Source organism: Micromys minutus (assembly GCF_963924665.1).
Source record: "Micromys minutus genome assembly, chromosome: 33".
Classification (NCBI taxonomy): Eukaryota; Metazoa; Chordata; class Mammalia; order Rodentia; family Muridae; genus Micromys; species Micromys minutus.
Window position 1 is genome coordinate 2,828,378 of NC_137968.1, and position 21,683 is coordinate 2,850,060.

Consider the following 21,683-nt stretch of genomic DNA (forward strand, 5'->3'; position numbering starts at 1 on the left):
CCCTGCCCCCCATTTCTCCCTCCCCCCTTCTCTTTCTCTCTCGCTCCCTTCTTCTTTTATTCTGTGTATGTCTTGAGACAGGCATACCTGGGTGGCCCCAACCGTCCTGAAACTCACTCTGTAAACCAGGCTGCCTTCAAACTCAGAGATCTGCCTGCCTCTGCCTCCCAACGACTAGGGTCAAAGGCGTGTGCCGACACACCCAGCTTCCCCCCACTCTGTCCTCACTTTTTCTGTCCCTTGTGCAGCTCTGGGGTCGAACCTGGGCCTCACACATGCTAGGCAGTTGTCCTAAATTCTCAGGCTTCAGGCCATTCTCAGAAGATGTCTGAGGCGCTGACAGAGACAGGACCTGACCCAAAGAGGTCTGAAGAGGTAGCTCAGTGGAAGGCACTTGTCACACTAACCCGAGGACCAGCATCTGGATCCCTAAAGCTGTGTAAGTGTCTGGTGAGCATGCTCAGTGCCTCACCCCAGCGCTCGGAGCAGAAATGGGATGCCTCGAAGCAAACTGTTAGCCAGACCAGCTGATAGGCGAGCTCTGGGTTCACATGAGCAACCTGCCACAATAAACAAATAGTGACTGAGAAAGACATCTGATGTCAGCTTTGGGTTTTGTGTCAACTTGACACAGTTGGAGTTATCACAGAGAAGGAGCCTCAGTTGAGGAAATGCCTTCATGAGATCCAGCTGTAAGGCATTTTCTCAACTAGTGATCAAGGGGGAGGGCCCAGCCCATGGTGGGTGGAGCCATCCCTGGCCCAGCCCATTGTGGGCGGAGCCATCCCTGGCCCAGCCCATTGTGGGTGGAGCCATCCCTGACCCAGCCCATTGTGGGTGGAGCCATCACTGACCCAGCCCATTGTGGGTGGAGCCATCCCTGGGCTGGTAGACCTGGGTTCTATAAGAAAGCAGGCTGAGCAAGCCAGGGGAAGCAAGCCAGTTAGTAACATCCCTCCATGGCCTCTGCATCAGCTCCTGCTTCCTGACCTGCTTGGGTTCCAGTCCTGACTTCCTTTGGTGATAAACAGCAATGTGGAAGTGTAAGCTGAACAAACCCTTTCCTCCCCAACTTGCTTCTTGGTCATGATGTTTGTGCAGGAATACAAACCCTAAGACAAGCTCTATGCGCACACGCACACACATACATGATATTACTGCCATGGGCATTTCAGGGCTCAAGGTTTGTGGCAGTGGGCTGAAGGGCATGAGATAAAGTTTACAGAAGACTAAACTCCCAATGCCCAGCCCATGGCACGCAGTGAGCACAGGGCTGTGCAGCGGTCGCTCTCCCCCCCCGTCTGCTTCCTGTCACCCCGAGGCCAGAATCGTAGACTGCCGTGTGTGTGTGTGTGTGTGTGTGTGTGTGTGTGTGTGTGTGTGTGTGTGTGTGTGACACTTCTGCACTCGCTCTCTATGGTGTCCTGCTGCACTTCTGTGGAGGTGCCCTGGTCACGAAGGCTCAGACCTTATCTTTTTTTATTAGCCTGTCATTTTGGTTATAGGCACCATTTTCCTGTCACAAATGGCGTGTGTATGGACACCCCGGCTAAGTTTCCTTTGCTCGCCTGTCTCACCTCCACTGGTACATACATGTATCTATGTAGGAGGGGAATTGCCAGGCCCGGTGCTGACTCCATGTTTCTGCGGTTTGTAGTGTCCGTTTCCCTAGGAGGATGGTTTCAGAGCAGGAAACTTTAAGGCTGTCGCTTCCTATTGGAATTTCTGCGTTCTGTTATCATTTTAGAAGGCGAGGAACCTCTAGGTCTTCCATGTTCTTAAACCCTCTGCCTTCATTTCTGCTGTTCCACAGTCAGGCTTGTCCAGTGCAGCCCCCCCGTGGGAAACCAGACACCAGCAGCTTTCTGTGAACATCTGTACTCTGGTTCTGCCTTTCGTTAACATCTGCCTCTGTCCCTCTCCAGGAGCCTTAGCATGCTAGACTTCTTGCCTTGTGGCGTCTCTTCCCAGCCGCCTCTTCCTTCCTCTTTTCTGGTAATACAGATTTTGCTTTAAAATCCTTTTTTTTTTCTTTCTTTTTTTTAAAAATCCTTTTCTTCTATAGTGGTGGTCGGTTATACCTTAACTTTCAAATTATATGTTCACACCCAGCCAACGAGATGTGGTTATATTTCTGCAGTTTATGACGGGATTTCTGTGTAAGAAACTGTGGGAAAAGCATGTATACTGTCATCCTCTGTGTATAAATATAAAACTCTTTACATGAAAGTCTGGGCAGTCACAGACCTAACTATTGGTTGCCATAGTTACCAGTCAGCCCTCCCATTTGTGGGAAGTGCCCGTCAACAGTGTGAGTTCTAGGCCAGCTCCGGATGCACAGAGAAACCTTGTCTCAAAACACAAGCAAAGGAAAACAAGAAGAAAAAGAAAAATTGTCTAAAGCAATCAATGGTAACTTTGAAACATACTTTGGAGACATTTTAGTTTTACACTGTATGTTTTCCTACATCTAACAAAAGCACAGAGTTACAGCTTGGTCAGGCTGACTCTTGTTTGTCTGTGTTTCTTTGAGACAGAATTTCACTGGGTAGCCCTGGAACTTTCTTAGTAGACCAGGCTGGCCTTGAATTCAGAACAGCTTGCTTCTGTTTCCTAGGTACTGGGATTAAATAAAGGTGTGTGGGCTGGAGAAATGGCTCAGTGGTTAGAGCACTGGCTGCTCTTCCAGAGGTCCTGAGTTCAAATCCCAGAAACCACATGGTGGCTCACAATCATCTGTAATGAGATCTGACGCCCTCTTCTGGTGTGTCTGAGAAAGCTACAGCATACTTATATGTAATAAATAAACAAACCTTAAAAGAAATAAAGGCGTGTGCCACCTTTATTCGTCTGACTCTTGATGGAACCTTTATTACTATAAAACATCAATTCCTCCATCAATACCAACAGTTCATTTTTGTCTTTAGACTAACAAGAATCTTAACGGAACTGGATGGATCAAAATGGCGGGAAAGACTGCCCCCCATCCCGGCCGTAACTGCATCTGAGCCTCTGCGAGTCTGCAGCCCTGCTGCAGAGACCCCAGACCAAGATCCATGTTCCAGCAACTGCACGCCCAGCATCCCAGGTACGGAGGACTACCCCGTGTTTCCTCCAAAGGCATCTTGGGCTCCATGAGGGAGCAGTGCCGTGGAGTCGGGCTTCCCTCCCTCCTAACTCGGTTTGGGAAGTCGCTTCTCATCCACATCCTTGTGTCCGGGAAAGGGGGCAGGTAGGAAGCGACACCAGTGGCTGTGTCTTACTGTGGAGCCGGAATTATTGAGACGAAGGGTAATTAAGCGCTCCAGGCGACATGAAAAGAGTTCAGAGTGTCGTGTCAGAAATAAAGGACAAAGCTGACTCGTGGCTGGTGAGATGGGGCCTCGTGGAAAAGTGAAACCTTACAAACTGAAGACCCGTGTTCAGTCTCCAGGATCCACGGTGGAAGGAGAGAGCAGACAGCCCGAGACTGCCTCTGAGCTCCACGTGCTTGCTGTGATCCATGCCTGTCCACAGTCGCAGACACACATCCCATGGACAGATAATGCAGATATGGAGGAAATCTTGGATGCCCCGTAATACAATACCAGGCTTTAAAGTTCAACACTATTCATCAAATATCTATTGAGTCTTTTGTATTTTGAACGCTCATTTTATGTAGATTAGTACTTTGCCTGCACGTACACCCATGCACCACCTATGTGCCTAGTGTCAGAAGGGGGCATCAGATCCCATGAGACTGGAGCGCAGGTGGTTGTGAGCCATCCTGTGGGTGCTTGGGAATTGAACCCCGGCTGTGTAAGAGCAGCAAGCGCTCTTAACCACCGAGTCCTCTACTACACCTTGTGTCTATGTGGGTATATGAGCATGCGCACAGGAGCGCACAGGATCTGAAGTGCCTGACCCGATTGCCGCATGTCCTCAGCCAGAACACGGTGCTCACAGCCACTGAACAACACGCTCCAGTGCCCAGCTTGTGGGTCTGAGGAAGGGTTTTCCCGTGGTCCAGACGGAATAACCCTGAACGGTGGGTGGTCCTGCCGCCTCTCCTCCCAGGCGCTGGGTCGCAGGCTGTAACTGTTCCATAGACTTCCTCTGCCGTGACTTCGGCTTCGTGAAAAGTTTAACACACTCGACCCAGTGCAAAAGACAGTGTTCCTTTGAAGTACTGAAACGGTGGGCTTGTGGGGTCACTGGGTCGGCCTCACATCATAGTTACCTGTGTCCAGGCACGGGGTCGGCTGCCTCCGTCTCTAACGCGGCCCTCGTTCCTGTGTGTCTCCAGTTGCCAGCAGGGAAGAGAAGACACGGCCGTGAGTGTGGCCCCGCGTGTGAGGGCGCAGCTCTGCGCCGGAGAGTTTACTGATAACTGTTAGGATTTTATAAACGTATTTACAGGCATGTCTTTTTCTACATGTTTATTTTATCGGTCCCACAGATGAAAAAATGTTTCAAGCCCTTAAGGAAGAAGGAAATCAACTTGTAAAGGACAAAAACTATAAAGATGCCATTAGTAAATACAATGAATGCCTAAAGATTAACAGCAAGGCGTGCGCCATCTACACAAACAGGCAAGTTCTTCCTGATCCACGCAGGTCTTGATTATTTTGATTGTTTATTTTATGTGGTGTGGTGTAAGGGTATCGGGGTCCCTTGGAACTAGAGTCATAGACAGGTGGGAACGGCAACGTGGGTGCTGTAAACAGAACCCACATCCTCTGGAAGAGCAGCCGGTGCCTTAACCATTGAGCCGTCTCGGCATCCACTTTTGGTGATTTTAACACAACTTGTGAGAAATGAACTTAATACAGCTCATTAATTCCCTGCAGTGCTTCCAGGAGTCAGTGTGCAAGCTGTCCTGGGTGTGTCTAAACGAGAGGCCAGAGAGGGAGGATGAAGGTCCGATGCCGTGGTCCCTTGGCCATCTCTGGTTACCGAGCTTGTCCTGTCGGCCTGGCCAGGCTGCAGCAATCTGGGTCTAAGCCCTGCGCAGTATAGAAACAACTGGTGTGAGGCTGAGGCGGGGAGTGGCCAGCGTCATTCAGAATACCTCCTTATTCTTTTATAAGATTTATTTATCTATTATATGTGAGCACACTGTCGCTGCCTTCAGACACACCAGAAGAGGGCACCAGATCCCATTACAGATGGTTGTGAGCCACCATGTGGTTGCTGGGAATTGAACTCAGGGCCTGTGGAAGAGCAGTCAGTGCTCTAACCGCTGAGCCATCCCTCCAGCCCCCAAAATACCGTCTTATGGGGCCAAGTCCTTTTGCTCCCGAAGTACTAGAGGCCAGTCTTTCTTTAAGACAGCGTAGCTGGAACTGGCATGATGCCCTGGAAGGCAGCTTACATGATGTTTACCACTTTGATTTTTTGGGGAGTTGGTGGGAGTCACTGGGCGCATGATAACGGAAAGACTGAAGGATCAGTTTCGGACATTTTCCTACCTATATCATACAGGCTTTAAAGGTGGTTTTGTTTTTGAGAATTTCATGCATGCATGCTGTATTTACATCATTTCTACCCCTCCCTCTGATATAAAGTCTCTTTTTGGAAATGTGTCCATTTTCCCTCGTGGATGTTTGTCCGGCCGTGTACACAGGGTCCCCGCAGAGGTCAGAGACGGCTGCTGGGTCGCATAACAGTTTGAGCCGGTTGTGAACTACCGGAAACCCGACCAGGTGCCCCAAAAGAGCGCCAAGCGCTGGGAATTGCTGAGTCTCCGGGCTGGCCTCTTACAGTGGGTTTGTACACGATTCCCTCTTGTGGCCGCTGCTGGCCGAGCACTGTCACCAAATCCAAGAGTGACCCTCCTTCAGCCTTCTCTGGTCTCTGTGAAGACCTTGCGCCCCGGCCTGCGGTGGACGGAGCCCAGTGCCTGCGTCTCCTCCGCGGGCTCCCCCTTGTCTGGTGTCCTTGCGGGGCTGTGTCCCGAACCGGCTCCTGGAGTTGTAGACCCGCATCCGGCTCCACCCACCTCCCTCCTGTGCCTCCCGCCGTGTTTTCCCAGCCGCCGACCCTCCTTGTCGCCTCGCAGCCTAGAGCGGGCTGACCCCTAAGTGCCCTTCAGCGTGGCGGGCTGTCCCCTTCGGCCCCCAGCCCCCGCCCGAGGCCACTGTCTCCCATCGCAGCCAGAGTGAGCTTTTTCCGCACGCCAAGCACTTGCCCAAGTGAACGGCCCTTTGTGGTCCACTCCATCCAGACACTGCTTTTCCAGGTTCACCAAGATACCAGGCTCTGCCCTGGGAAGGTGTGTCCAGGCTGTGTCCCGACCCCTCCGTCCCTCTCCTCGCTCCCTGGGCAAGGTCGTGCTCCTCCGTATGCCCATCTTTCATTTGATGAGCCTGTCTTCTATTAGGCCTCCTGGTGGCTCACCATTAGCTCTGCCCCACAAGTTCTGGGAGCTTCTAGACCCATTTTACAGATGTCAATGTAGAGGCTCGTTCGGTTCCCTGTTTCCGCCCCGCTGCATCCCCGTTGCTGACCAGCTTCCTCCCCTTTCCTTGTATTGTGGCAGGGCTCTCTGTCACTTGAAGCTGGGCCAGTTCGAAGAGGCAAAGCTGGACTGTGACCGGGCGCTTCAGATAGACAGCAAGAATGTGAAAGCCTCTTACAGACTAGCGCTCGCCCAGAAAGGCCTCGAGGTGAGGGTGCGTGTGTGTGTGTGTGTGTGTGTGTGTGTGTGTGTGTGTGTGAATTTCATCTCTGAGTGCATCGTGAATGTAAACGTCAGGGTCACGACCTCAGAACCAGACCGATGCCTGGCATACACTGACCTGCTCAGCCAGCTTGGCCTGGATTTCCAGTGTCACCCTCATCTCCGTGGATCAGCCAGTTCCCACGTTCCCGGCCAGCTCGGCTTCAGGCCATTGAGAGCATTTTGGCCACGGTTTTCCAGCTCGACTCTCCTAGGGTGTCAGGGAATGTTCACTTTGAGGGAGATGGCTGGTGGCCGCTGCGTAACTGTGTAAATACAGGGAACTTTCAAAGATAAAATAAGGACTAGAACAAAAACTCAAGCGCCAGCGACACCCCGGGTTTCCAGCGGAGGCTGAGGTTGGAGAAGAAACACCCGGCTGGGGTGTGAGCCACCCAGTGGAAGCTGGGGGAACTGCAGCTGAGTTTAGCCGCTTACAGTGGCCTGTGCCCTGAGCTCGCTTAGCTGGTGGCCCCTGCAGGGCTACACTGGCGTCCTTCTCACACTAGATTGTGAAGGAAGAAGGCTCTGTATAAATGTGCTTGCCTTATTCTAGCTCGCCTGAATAGAAATCCCTTTTTCCTTCTTTTTTTTTTCAAATACAGTGTGGCATGTAACCCAGGCTGGGCTCTCACTCCCTAGATAGTAGAGGCTGGCCCTGAACTTGGTTCTTCTGTCTCCACCTCCCGGGTGCTGTTCTGCATAGAAATATGGGTCACTGAATGTTCCCGTGTAGGGAAAACGTTACCGGATGCGGTGGTTTGAAAGAAAATGGCCCCCATACACCCGTGGGGAGGTATGGCCTTGTTGGAGGGAGTGTGTCACCAGCAGGTGGACTTTTGAAGTGTCAAACACTCAAACCAGGCCTAGAGCGTCACTCACTTCTTGCTGCTCGCTAAACTCTCAGCTCCTTCTCCAACACCATGGCTGCCTGTTGCTACCACATTTCATGCCACGACTGCTCCGACCTGTAAGCCAGCCGCAATTAAATGCTTTCTTTTGGAAGAGTGGCCGTGGTCATGGTGTCTCTTCAGTGATAGAATTCTAGGAGACTAGGAAGCGGTCAGTGAGTCCCATACTTCCTGAAATGTACGTAGGGAGGAACATGACAGGGGTCCAGGCAGTACAGAATGCATTCTCTGCAGTGTAGTTTGCCTTGGGGCAGGAGGACATTATTCAGGCAGGGCTTATTCTAGCTCAAGGAGGTCTGGAACTCAGGCTAGCCTCAAATCAGTGCTCTCCTGCCTCAGCCTCCCAAATACTAGGAGGGCAGTTGGTACATGCCCCTATCCCCTTTCTCTTCTTCCTTCTCTTCGCCTCTTCCTTTTTTCTTCCTTATGTCCCCTGCGAGTGTTCAAATGTCTGCTTGATAGGGCAGCCATCACACTGGAACAGAAGCCACCTAACATACCTCATTTCAAACCCTCTCGGAACTCTCTCCAAATATGGATGAATCTAAGGTATTATGGGTTAGAACTTCCACTAGGAATTAGGCGAGGGAGGAGGCGAACCATCGCTGCAGCTGAGGAGTTAATTCAGGGTGATTTGAAGGTGACATTGGGAGCACTTAGAGTATAAAGTGGGGGAGGGGTTGTGGGGTGCCGCCTAGGCCTTGGGGGTGACGGAGAACAGCCAGACTTGGTGTCTGTCTCAGCGTCCGCTGCACACTGCCTTGGTGCATCTCAAGTACTTACAGTGGTGACTCTGCACCTCACAGTCGGCCTTGGTCTGTTTCTAGAACGTGGCTGAAATGGCCAAGGTGTCCCTGCTAGCAGAGTTACTCTTCCACCTTCCTCTTGAAAGTCGGGAGCGAGATTAAGATCTCACGCTGGCCAGTTGTCAGCAGGGAACCACTTCGGAGGGTCTCACGGGACAAGAGTATTAGAAAGGCTGTGTTTCTAATACTATGGGGTTAGCTCGGTCCTTCCTTCTGCAGCCTTGAGAAAGCTAGTTTTTATTTCATGCCACTGTGAATGGCACTGATGGAAATCACCTATACACCCTGCACACACCACTGTAGCCCAGGCTAACCCAGGAGCCTCATACCCTTGCAAACTATCCTATGATCTTTTTTTTCAGAATTGCCAAGAAAGCGTGGCCGACCCCAGTCAAGGCATCCTCCCAAGCCCAGATTCCGGTGAGGCAGCCGGGCACCTAGACACTGAGAACGACACAGCACCTCCCAGCAAAGAAAGGGAGAGGAGAAGAATCGAAGTCCAGGAGGTATTTGTACTTCATACTCCTCGAGAGCACCCTGCTGAGATTTTCACACAAGGTTATCTCCTGTGAATCCTGCAGGGCCTTTTCCTTTTTATTCTGATTGCCAATGAAAACGTGACCCAGTTGTGAAGACAAAATTTGCCCTTGGATGCATCATTGGCCACCGTGTTTCTCACATGGGCCATGGATAGGGGATGTCCCAGCGTGGGGAAGACGTTTCCACTGCCCTGGGGCCATAGGCATTGGCTTCTCCTCAGAGTAGACAGGCAGAGATGGGCAGGCTCACCTTCAGCCCTGCCAGCCCCTGGTGGAGACCTTTCCAGGCTGACTTATCTTTTTTATTGTGTTGGTCACTTAGGCCAGGCTGGCCTTGAATTCAGAGATCTGCCTGTTACTGCCTCCCAAATGTTGAGCCGGAAGGCATTATCCCTCCCGGGCCCTCATCTCTCTCTCTGGGCTTCTCCACAACAGCCTGGCCGTCACATCTACCTCTGCGATTCCTAGAAAGCCATGACCTGCTTTGGCACTAATGAAGAATGTCAGGACATAAATTCCTGTACGCCGTGAATGCTAACTTCTTATTTATGGTCTGACATTTCCACTAAAAGGCAACAGGCAGGAACCCATGACTTCCCCCCCTTTAAGCAAGAAAAAGAGTATTTTAAGTGACATGAAAAATGCAGGATCATTTTGTTAAATAAAAGGAAATGGAAATGAATGTAAAATTAATCCTGAAGATAGAAACTGATACAGGCCTTCAGGTTTTGTTTTGTTTTTTAATGTAGAATACCTCCTAAAAATGTCTTATGTTCCAACTTCTCTTTCTTAAAGAAATTATGTTTTAAAATGTATTAAAACTTTTATTTTACTAGAACTTTCCTGACATACTGTGTGTAGCTCTTAGTTCCCAGTGCTAAGTGTAACTTGGGTATGTGCCCGGCATCCAGTGTCCTCACGCCTGTAATTTCTGTTGGGCAGGTGGATGACATCAGTGACGAGGAACCCGAGGGACCTGCAGAGGCCGCCTCGCCTGCCAAAGCAGAAGGAGCAGAAAAACTGGAGGTCGCCAAGCCTGGTAGTGCCTATGAGTTCGGACAGGTCCTAAACACCATCAGTGCCAGGAAGGATGAAGAGGCCTGCGCACATCTTTTAGCCATCACTGCACCGGAAGACCTGCCAGTGTTGCTAAGCAACAAACTTGAAGGAGACACGTTCCTCCTCCTCATCCAGTCAATGAAAAGTCACCTCGTGGCGAAGGACCCCTCACTGGTGTACGAGCATCTCCTGCACCTGAGCAGAGCAGAGAGGTTTCAGGTAAGGCAATGCCGGGGAGGGAGCCGTTTCCCTAACTTTGTTGCTTATGCTCACATGGCCCCGCCCCTTTTCCAGACGATGCTGGCGCTGATTAGCAGAGACCAAAAGGAGCAGATGGCGCAGCTGCTTGATGGCCTATCAGACACACGGGCTGACGGTTTCACGGCAGAGGATGTGCAGGCCCTAAGAAGGCAGTATGACCTTTAATTCAGGGCTGCTGAGTTCAAGACAGCATTATGTGGAGGAATGGGTAAAGCCACACCCACAAGGATCCCTGTTTGGACACCAGATGTACTCATTTTTATACCCAGAACATGTATATTCTACAATCTGATTTTTATTTATTGTAAATACTCTCCTGTACTAGAGCCAATACCTTTATATTTAATAACTACATTCAGAACTTGGAAAACTAATTTATAATACATTTTCTTTTAAGGACCTACCCATTAAAAGCTTAAAATGCCTTCTTGTGGTAGCAGTTCTTTCAGGTTTGATAGGAATTCTTTAAAAGCCAATGTGAACAGTGGTAATTCCATCACCTCCCCATCACCTCCTATCCCAATCAGACGCACAAAATCCACTTTGGAGAAGTGGCTTACTATCATTTGAAACAATACTTACGTCTATGAGGCCATTAATAGTTTAACAACTTAGAGCCCTTAAGGTTATTTTTTTTGTAACTATTTTTATGGAGACTTTTTCTTGTACGTTGTTTGTAAGCTTTTCACCCTGCCTTTGTGTTTGAATTGCTACCTAAGCCAACAGTTCCCATTCAAATGCCCCTCCACCCCAACCTTTTGTTTTTATTTCTTTACTGTAACAAGTGAAAAAGGTCACTGGATGCTCCTTTCTCGCGTCCTTTCCTGTGACAGCTGGCCGTGGGGATCGCCTACCTTTCCCTACACACTAACCATCCCGCCTGCAGCGTGCGGCCCAGGATGCTAGTGCCAGCCGCTGAGCGAGCGGACCTCGCTCCAGGGATGGAGAAGATTCTGAAGAGGAGTCTCTGGCCGGCCCACTCTTGCAGTGCCTGCAGTGGGTCAGCTCCTGTGAGCCCGCAGACAGCTGAGGCTCACAGCCAGCCCACTGGCAGAGAAGCTACATAGTAACTAATTAACAGGGAAGGGAACTAAACTATTTATGACGCTCAGGATAAAGCACTAGTGGAAATAACCCCTAGTTTATTCTTTGTTTGGAGGAAAACAGTGATATCAAATACAAGGCTCTCTGGTAGAAAAAGTGTCAATGGAGTTTTCAAGGGCTCTGGGGCCCACAGGGACAACGGCAAGTGTGGGGGAGCTGCAGTCACACACAGTGCTGCCCAGAGGAGACCGTGGACTGTTAGTTTCTCAGAAACTTGGACAACTGCTGTTGGCCCAATAATTCCCAAACCAAGTAAGACCTATGGGAACATTATCATGAAAGTAAGAAAGAGACCACTGAGGTGTCCGTCACTGACTGGCATGTTTACAAATGTTCCAGCCACACCAGGGGATGCTAGCCGACCAAAGAGAGGCAGAGAAACTGGGTGCTGTGTGAAGCTCAGAATCAAAGCTGGGTGAGGTACACTCCGTGAATCCGGAATAGTGTCCATATGTCCAAATCTAGAAACTGCAAGTCTGTGCTTGGGGGAACTAAAAGAAGGCAAGGGGAACGGATGGTGGCCAGTGAAATGTTCTGCGGTTAGTGATGATGGTGGTACAAACCTCTGAACACAGGGCTTTCATGGTATGCCACCCGCATCTCAGTTTTTTTAAAAATGAGAGAAAACCAAAACTCCAAACAAACCTGGGGGTGGCGTGGGATCTGCCTAGGTGGTGGGAACCCCAAAGGCCTCCTGACCAGTCCTGAAAGGCAATAGTTTGTGCGTTGGGGGAACTTACTTTACATACCCACTTACAATAGGCTGGGATGGCCACTCCCACACTGCCTCATTATCCTGGAGGCTGAAGTCAGCACAACAGGCCAAACAACATCTTTACAAACGGTTTCCAGACCAGAAAGGAAGGAAAGTTTCCTTTGTAGTGTCCCCAGAATAATTCAGACATAATCCTCTCTATATAAAATCCTAAACAATCTATAAAGTTAAAGACATGTCTGTCATAGGAGTGAAAAATCAATATACAAAAATCAACAGCATGTTTGGAACGATAAAACCTGAGGCTTATGGGGAAGGGTGTGGTGGCGCATTTCTTCAGTGCCAAGGAGACAAAGGCAGGTGGAGGCCAGCCTGGTCTACAGAGAAAATTCCAGGCCAACCAAAGCTACATAGTGAGGTTCTATCTCAAAAAAACACCAACACATTAAAATAAAAAATAAATGAAGCCTGTAAATACAGTGTAAGGCTGGGAAGACTTTGGTCAAGCTCAGACTAACGAGACATCTATCACATGCAACACACACATACAAAACACACAAGTCAACAAGACATGATCTAGGAGTGCAATAATACTTGGGAGGCTGAGGCAGGAGAGTCATGAGTTCAATACTGGTTGAACCAACCAAACAAAACACACTAAAAATATAAACAAAAACACTCCAAGCCCAACAAAACCAATTAAACAACAACAACAACAAAAAAACCCCAAAGCCCTGTAAGTAAACAGAGGCTGGGGGATGGCTCGGCAGGCTTGGCAACTAGAGGTTTATCTTCAGGACTCACATGAAGGGAGAACTGGCTTCTGATCTGCATTTGAATGCTGTGTGCTCACCATCAAGTATTTTTAAAAGCTATCGGAAACTTGTTAATGTGTCAAATGTACTGAGGATGCAGGTACCTTTATAGCTTTTCTGGAAATTCAAAAAATTCTCAAACACAATGTTCACGTAAGGGTCAAATGGAAGCTGAGCGTGGTGGGGCGTGCCTGCATCCCAGCACTCAAGAGCGGAGGCTGGAGGGTCTCTGCGTTCAAGTCCAGACTGGTTTAACACAGTAAGTTAAGGGCAGCTAGAACGAAGAAGAAAAAAGATAAAACAGGATTCACAGGAAGGAGGGAATAAAGGTGAAACTCTGGCCTGGAGAGAAAGTCAGCCAATATTTTCTTTTGGGCTAGACCAGAATCACCTCAATGGCTCGTAATGTTGATGGCTTTTGCTACATAGAAAATGTGATGGCTTTTCATAGTAAAAATTACATCTGGAACTAAAATACAATCAGGAGGGTTCTTTTAATTAAATCCTTTGCAATGGGAAGACCCACCTTCAACCTGGATCTTGAGGTAGGAAGGTCTATCCACCTTTGTGTGGGCCACGCCTTCAGTGGCAGCCTAGATACAGATCCGGGGAGAAGGCAGCTTTGGCAGTTTGCACAGTGAAGTCCACTTCTTCAGGATTCTGCCACACACCGAAGACCAGCGCAGACATCCAGCCCTAGGGACCGGTAGACGGCCACCGTTGGGCTGGATGGACCACGGCTCCTACGCCACAAATCCCGTTCCACAGACTCATTCTATCAGTTCTGTCCCTCAGAACCCCAACTAATAGAGCAGATGAGTAACTGTTGTAAGAACCCCTGTGCACACCAGACCCATTAGTATTTACATTTATTTCATGTCTGTTTACACACTCACTACCGAACAAAACTGGAATGCAAACAAATGTACAGACACCATCGTGAGCAGTATCAGCTGCAGAACTGGCACTAGTGTTATCTAAGATCAATGGACGCAGCGAGGAAAACGGTGAGACTGCAGCCCGACATCTCCTTGTCTAACATAAGAAAATGCTCAGTAGCACCATAATGGTAATACTTAAAAAGAAACACCTACGGTGGAGCACTTGGCTGCTGAGGTCAGTCTGCCAGGAGAGCTGTGGGAGTCTAGAGTGCGGCAGCATTTGGCCAACTTCTGCTGTGTCAGCTCAACATCCTCCGTAAACAAAAGCAAAAGGAAACAAAGCCACACGTAGACCTTTTCAATAAGCTTGGTACAAGCTCTGCATTGTTTTGATTTCATGGTTCAAAAAGATACATGTTAAAAATTGAGGTTATGTAACGTTAATTCACTAAAGCCTGAGTGTGTCTTTGGTAGGTGAATACTTTTTCAGTGTCGTTAATAATCACATTCATGTTGACCTATTTCCAGTATTTGTCGATATGATCCAAGGTGACTAGAGCAACATCCTCAAATGACGAGGCTCATAGAGCCCAGTCTCTCCCAAAGACACCAAGAATCAAAGGGCACTCAGGTCCCTTAGTGACAGGTGGCTCTGTAATACTTACGTCCTAATGGGATTTTCTTCTGCCATCAGTCACTTGGTTACCTACTCTAACCTTCTTCTTCCAAAATAGCATCAACAAGATAGAGAGATGGAACAGTACCAAGTATTTCTACTTCAGAGTTGTGCAAAAACTGCCACAATCTTGCTCAAGTGTCTAAGTATCCAAATGGTCACCAGCGGGCCGCATTAAGCTTTGTATCCACATTGCATATGAAGGAATGAAATTTAAGCTCAGTTATGAAGAGAAATGTTACAAAGAGGATCATATACTGAGTCATCTGCCAAGTTCCATCCCTTAGTGGTTTCAATAAAATGTCACTAACCACTTGTCCCTAAGCCTCAGTCTTTCCTAAGAATGCCACAGAACAGTGTTAGTATCATACGAGTATAAATTAAGCCAAATTTCTATCTAAATACACAGGTGTGTGCATCAAGCAGTGTTTTGTGACAAGAACACAAAACATGCCTTTTCTTATGTTATTACTCTTGTACTAATGCACTTTAAAGCCTTCATTTCATAATTTGGTAATGAATATCCACATGAAACACAATGCGTTTCTAGACATACGAAATGTATTTGCATTATGACTATGAAACCTGGCTTCTGCTGGTAACTTAAGCTCAACGGTCGCACACGGTTCACCAGCGGCGACAGGGTTGTCCGGTGGCTGTTGCTCTGCAGCATTCAGGGTCTAAATGTCCGTCTGCACAACTTTCAAGTCCGCGGTCTGATGCGGGTGGTTACTGCTTGTGTCTCTCAGTGCATCACCGAAACACAAGTCCACGGTGGGCTTCCCCCCGCTCCTGCCGTCGTCGGCAGCATGGCCCGGCTGTGGGACTTCTGAGCAGGACGCGGGTTTGGAGAGCGGGGACCCGCCACACTGGTGAGGCGAGTTCTCCAGCCGGTCATGCTCCACCTCAGGAAGGGCGCTCACGGCCACGAAGCGGGCGTGGCAATCGCTGGACCCGTGGCTACAGGACGTTCTCATGCTCTCCAAGTCTGAGCAGCTAAATTCAGAGAAATGACTCGAGTGGGAGTCCGCGACAGACGGCATACTGTCGCTGAGGGACGGCGCCTCAAACTCACTGGAGTTCGTGCTTTGCTGCTCCAACAGCTGCGCGTCCATGTCCTCTCTGGTCTCGTTTATCTTCATGGTACCCTTTTTCCTCAGTTTACCACTTTTTGACTTTTTTCCTCCCGTCGCTTCTTTGGACCACTTGGTAGCACTGGATCTACCTTCAGGCAAGCCACTGGAGGAGCCAGCCGCGTGGCCTCGGGCTGCGCTGCCGTCGTCCACACTGCTGCTTCCGCTGTTGTGTCGGAACTTGGACGGCTTTGACTCAATGTCCACTTGCACTTCCATACTGTTCCCGTCTCTGAAACGAAGAACAGAAAGTTTCTGCCTTCACTTTTCTTTCGTTCGGATGAGAGCGAAGGGAGAGATTTTTCTATGAAAACTGAGGTCTACATACAGAAGCTGTGGGAACATTTCAATGCAGGTTACATTCTACTAACATAAGAGGACAGTCCCTGTTGAGTCTGAGATGGGGAGTAACTGACCATGCAACCCGGGCTGAGCGAGAACTTAGAGACCTGTCAGCTTCAGTCTGCTGAGCGTTGGGACCACTGTGAACACCCCAAGAGGATCGGCTTAGAAACATGCACCTGCACAGGTGCAAACCCTCACACGTATGATCATGTATGTATGAGCGGAGGCCAGCAGAGGGCAGCAGAGTCCCAGAAAGTGGAGTTACAGGTGGGCTCAGGGTAGAGCTGGAAAGGAGTTAGCACTGCCATGCCTTCTCCTGCCCTTAGCGCAGCGAGTTCCCACTACAGTGGGAAAAACATAAGTCTCTATAACAACCAAGTTCCTGGTATAGCAGACGCCTCATGACCAAGAGCTAAAATAACACCCAACAACACTAAGTCTTGCGCTACCATGATGTCAGCTGGTTGCAAATGTCTGGTTGGGTTGTATTTTGTGATTTGGGGAAAACTGACCGTGAAGCAAGCAAGTAGTGAACAGAGCACAATGGGTAAGTGGACAACGCCAACTCACTCAGTTCAACAAGGGACGGGCATTTTACACAAGTCTGAGTCTGATGGGGAATTAGCAGGAATTACCTTTCTCTTTCTGAGTCAAGTGACGATTATGCAGAAGCACTATGAGTGAAAGTGGTAATTCTAAAAATCAGAGTGTTGGGAGAAGGTAGCGGCATGCCTATGCCCTCCACCAAGTGACAGGGAGATGCTGCTGTGATCAATGAGGGACAGACTCGGAACACTGGCACCAGGGGTGGGTCTAAGCTTCAGTGAGGACAGCAACGGGCCCATGAACATTCCAGGTCTATCACTGAAGAAAACAGGAGCACAGGTCCTCTCAGGGACCCCAAGCCACCATTTCCCTGAAATCCTGCCTGGCACTTGGAGTGACCATATGTGTGCTGTGTCCTGTGTGCATGGAGAAACACCTCACATACAACAGACAGAGCCCCGGAGTATCACACAGGGACAACCTACACAAGAGAGTCCAGGCCTAGATCCTGGTGCATACTCTACACAGGCTGAGCATCGGGACAGAAGCAAGGCGGACCTATCTTCCACAGTCTAAATCTAACCACTGCTATACAGGATATGAACAGTTCTAAAGTCTCTACACTTTCTTTTCCCAAACTTCTGCTCAGGCTGTAACTACACTCAGAGGCTCAGGCCTGGTAGGGTTAATGCTTCAAGTTTAAAATCAGCAGTAGGTCCATCCTCTGCTTTTCTGTGTGCGCACAGCCATCACCTTTTCCTATCTCAGAACGTTTTTCATCACTCCCAACACAAGCCCTCTCCTCACCTCAGGCCGGTCCCCACTTTCCTCTGGGCTCCTCACAGCCACACATTTACTTTTTACCTTGATGGAGTTCCTCCTCTGAACATCTGTCTTCTTGGAGACTGCACCCACTGACAGGGATAGTTCCTTTTAATTTAAAGCACCCTGTGATCTTACAGAAGCACTCTCTTACCTGTCCAGAGGGGTGTAGGAGTTCAGAATGGACCCCGCCATGGCTCTGGTGCTGGCATTATCACTGACTGTTCCCAAGCTCACCGTGCCAGACTCCCCGCTCAGACTGCAGCGCTCTTTCTGCACATCTGCTTGTACTTCCAACCTTAAGAGAGAAGGGCATCGTACAAACCTCCATCATTATAGCTCAGCAGTCATAATAAACAAGTCAACCAGAAGCTTCGATAATGAAGTTGCAGGCACTGCAATTCTTCAGTTCCCGTTAGTTTAACGATACAGATAATACTGTGGTATCCTGAACAACATCCATCCAAGAGTCAAGAGAACACAAGCAAAAGGAGAAAACAAACAAAAAACATCTTAAAAAACCACTTTAATCCCATCCCCTTAGGATCAAAGGCAGGCTGGTCACTTGAGTCTGAGGGCAGCCCGACCTATATGCCGAGTTCCAGGCTTGCCAGGGCTACACAGTGAGACTTCATCTCAAATAATAATGAAAAAAATTCTGTACCAAAAAGGGTTAATAAACAACTTCAGCCCACATCTGATTATGTAATAAGAGGTTAGTTACATATATACCACAATTAATTTCTGCCCAATTATAAACTACCTAAAATAAAATAAAACTGATTTATCTTTTAATTCATCTACCTTCCTCCACATAAAAAAAGCTGAAACAGAAATGGTGAATCAAAGAAACAAACAAACAAGGTAAGCTATGTTAAGTTTCTTCGTATCTCTAAGGGCATCAGTGAGGCTCAGTGAGAGACCGGCATTATCATTTTAGGTGTAGGCTGCCTGCTCCAGAATCTGGGGCATCCTGACTCCACCAGTTCCGCAGGCCTCAGGCCAAGTCTCCCTCCCTCGGACTGGCAAAGCCTGGCCTCTGCTTCGCTTACACGGCTCCGGCCGTGAGGTGAGCAGGTGCAGTGGCCATTCTGAGGACTTAGCTCTCACCTGTTGAAACAGCTCACCATGGCACTTCCCGACAGGCTGCCTGTGATGCTGGCTCCAGCGAGTGCCATGGTGCTGGCTGTCTCGCTCAGGTTGTCTCTGATGGCGCCGATGCGATCCATGTGGCTTCCACTCGCACTCAAGCTGCCGGTCAGACCGCCCACACTTCCCTCTCCTATGCTAGGGTTGTGCCTGGCTTCTGCTACTGATGTTGTATCTGAATGTAAGATAATTCAAGAAATGAAATAAGAGTGATTACTCATTTTCCTGCCTTCAACTCCTACATGATTTCAGAAAGCTGTCAGACTACAAAGGACAAATTACACCCATGGTTAGGCATAAAAACAACTACTTCAGGGTATACAGCTCAGTTTGAGACTGGCCTTAGGTTGAAGATGTTGGCTAAGTCCAGAAGTTGTAGAATTTTAAAGAAACTATTTATATTTAATAGGCCTCCCTGGCCAGCACGGGTTCCAGTGAGAGATCCTATTTTCTACATCTGTAAGATTGGGACAGAAGTTGATGTCTAGATACAGTTCACACTTCTAATTGTCTAGAAACTATTGCCAGAGTGTTAGCATTAGGTAGTAATTGTACAGGACTAGCCCACGCTTTGTAGGGAGCAATGTACTCGTTTATGCCAGGATCTGGGCTCTGATTACACATCCAGTGATAATATGACGGAGCCATCAGAGCCAGCGGAGGAAGGAGTGAGGAGGGATGGCCACACACTCCTAAGCCCTGCACACAGCTTTTACAATACGACCATGAAGCCTCTCCTAAGATCACATCTGTGAGACACTCAGAGGCAGGGAACAAGTGTGCCATAAAATTATCTGAGAAGAACACTGCAGGCAGAGGCAACCACAAGTTTCAAAGCCTGGAAACAGGGGTGCAGCTGTCATGTCCGAGGAGAGGGTAAGACAGATGACCAGGGCAGGATGGGGGCCTTAACCAGGCCTTCAGACAGCCTGCTATCCGTGTAGACAATCAAGAGAACGTAGACAAAGAAAAGTGACAGGGTTCTGAGGAGCTGGCTGAAATACTTGTGGAGATCCACAGAAAGTACAAAAGAGCTTCATTCTGAGGCGTCTGCCTAAGACAAAGGCGTGTCAGTAACTGCAGGGTGCAGGGTGCAGAAGCACCGTTTAAAGCAGGCTGGTCACCAACACTAACACCAGCAGCGTGTCAAAGCCTTTGATTCTTCGTACTTTCTGCCCATGGCAGTTCTAATTTGTATTTCTTTGATAATGAAGAAAATGTTGATTCATCAACCATCCGTAACTGTTTTCACTTCATTTCTCTTCACATCTTCTCACGGACTTCACAGTGTACCGAGCACAGCGTTGTGTGAAAAGGTTTCCCTCTCAAAGGGCATCCTCAGCAGGAAGTGAGCACCCAGAACCCCCTCGTCCTCACACATCCGTCCCCTTGGGCAGTCCTTTCATGGCTCTGCTTCTGGATGACCACTGTATGCAGGCATGCACCTTTAACCCTGTCACGTGGGAAGCAGAGCCAGCCTGCTGTATACAGCAAGTTCCAGGCGGCCGAGGCTCCAGTGAGAGCCCGTCTCAGAGTCTCAGAGTGAGAGAGGACAGAGGGGAGGACAGCGTGAGCCTGCACGGAGCACAGGGAGCCTAGCAGAGGGAGACGACAGGATGGACACATGCATCCCTTCCTGGCTGAACAGCTCACCGATGGCTGCGTTAGTCCCACCGACGTTTATGTCATTTTCATCATCAAACTCAATCCTGACTCCTTTCCCGTTGCCTGCTGACACTCCACAGCCCCCGCTTCGGCACAGGGAAATTGGGACAACACCATAGACGTAAGCCAGCATGATAGGAACACCGATGCCTGCAAGGGAGTGAAACCAAACCACAGAAATGTCATCCCATTGAGAGAAGGCATGCAGAGTTTTGAAGCTCTGGCCAGAGCGCAGCAAATCAAGATTCCCAGGTAGCCTGCGAGTGGCACATGAGGGACAGACAGATTCTGAGAACTTCATTTCATTTCATTCAACTTCAGGTGCAAGCTTCTGAACTCAACTGTCAGTGCCCTAACAGGTTCTTGGGGACCAAACCGAGGGCCTCATTATGTGTCTGTCTGAGAGAAGCGCTGTAACTCTGAGCTACAGCTCCAGCCCCACACCTAAGTTCTCGAGTCTACAGTACTTCTGCTGAAGTCACTTGAGAAACCTTCGGTAGGTGCTACTTAAACTGTCCTTCACTGTAACAGTGATCCTCTCAGCAACAACGATGACCCCCTTCCTATCACATCTCTACAGTCTGAGGCAAGGCTTTCAACCACTCTCTTACCTACAGTCACTGCAGCCACCACCGGAGACACAATCACAGACAGCGTCACACCACCTGCTATGGCCAGGTTGCGCTTGTGTTTTGAAACATCTTTGCCTTCATAGCGATTGTGAATCTTAAATTTAAATGGGAATGGAAGGAAGAGAGAGAGAGAGAGAGAGAGAGAGAGAGAGAGAGAGAGAGAGAGAGAAACCCATGATATATTGAATTCAGATGAAACCGTCCTACCCGTACAAATAAGCTAAAGTAATTTCTCTCACAACTACCTCCAGGCCCTACTTGAAGGTAAAGCACAGTATCACTTAGGACTCTGACAGAAGAAGGCAGTAGCTCAGGGGGGTTTGGTTTGGGTCAGAAGTCCCGTGTCATTCTTGGGCACATCACTGCCTCAGAGTTGGCCCAGGCCATAAGATTTCATCTCACAAAAACAGCATTAGAGCTCCACAGGTTTCTTTCTAAACAAGACTCCCTGAATCAGCCCCCAGGAGAGTTTCTACAATCGTTTTTACTAAGAAAAAGATGAGTCTAAAAAGGTGCTATATGAAACAAATATTACTAAAATACAATTTTTTTCCAGATACCTTTTTATGATAAAAATATCAACAAAAGTATTATGAAAATCCTGTCTAGTTATTTACAGTTCAAATAAATAGACAAAGAAAAGTAATGGTTACCAAGGAGTTTTATCTACTTAACAACATCGAACAATCCACATTAGTAAACACAGATATTGCCATAAAAACGGCTTGTGAGTTATTAAAGGAAACTGGGAAATACTTTAGTGGCTTTGCTCTTGGGTCTGTAAGAGCTGAACTAATGAAGAACATTTGCCCATTTCAAGACATCCTGTGAGCACCTCAGAGCACCTCAGAGCGCAGACTCTTTAGAGTGAAGTGTAAAGTCCTTCCTTCCATGTTTTGTCTACAGCGCCTTCCCAGCTCATTC

The 21,683-nt window shown here is 48.7% G+C and overlaps 2 protein-coding genes across 2 annotated transcripts in view; one reads left to right on the plus strand and one right to left on the minus strand.

The window, feature by feature from the left end:
• SPAG1 (sperm associated antigen 1) overlaps window positions 1-10,701 on the plus strand; it is a gene marked incomplete at its 5' end in the record, with an annotated part of 55,535 nt that extends 44,834 nt beyond the window's left edge. Inside the window, 6 exons of the mRNA XM_080909462.1 lie at window positions 2,928-3,088; window positions 4,439-4,571; window positions 6,521-6,647; window positions 8,780-8,923; window positions 9,899-10,234; window positions 10,310-10,701. Coding sequence (XP_080765588.1) covers window positions 2,928-3,088; window positions 4,439-4,571; window positions 6,521-6,647; window positions 8,780-8,923; window positions 9,899-10,234; window positions 10,310-10,441 — 1,033 coding nt within the window. The 3' untranslated portion in view covers window positions 10,442-10,701. The remainder of the gene's footprint in view (window positions 1-2,927; window positions 3,089-4,438; window positions 4,572-6,520; window positions 6,648-8,779; window positions 8,924-9,898; window positions 10,235-10,309) is intronic.
• Window positions 10,702-13,709: 3,008 nt separating this feature from the next.
• Window positions 13,710-21,683, minus strand: part of RNF19A (ring finger protein 19A, RBR E3 ubiquitin protein ligase) — a 35,141-nt gene continuing 27,167 nt past the window's right edge. The window contains exons 6-10 of the mRNA XM_080909468.1: window positions 20,739-20,853; window positions 20,116-20,277; window positions 18,424-18,637; window positions 17,468-17,611; window positions 13,710-15,832 (exon numbers count right to left, since the gene is read on the minus strand). Of these exons, the coding sequence (XP_080765594.1) occupies window positions 15,148-15,832; window positions 17,468-17,611; window positions 18,424-18,637; window positions 20,116-20,277; window positions 20,739-20,853 (1,320 nt within the window). The 3' untranslated portion in view covers window positions 13,710-15,147. The remainder of the gene's footprint in view (window positions 15,833-17,467; window positions 17,612-18,423; window positions 18,638-20,115; window positions 20,278-20,738; window positions 20,854-21,683) is intronic.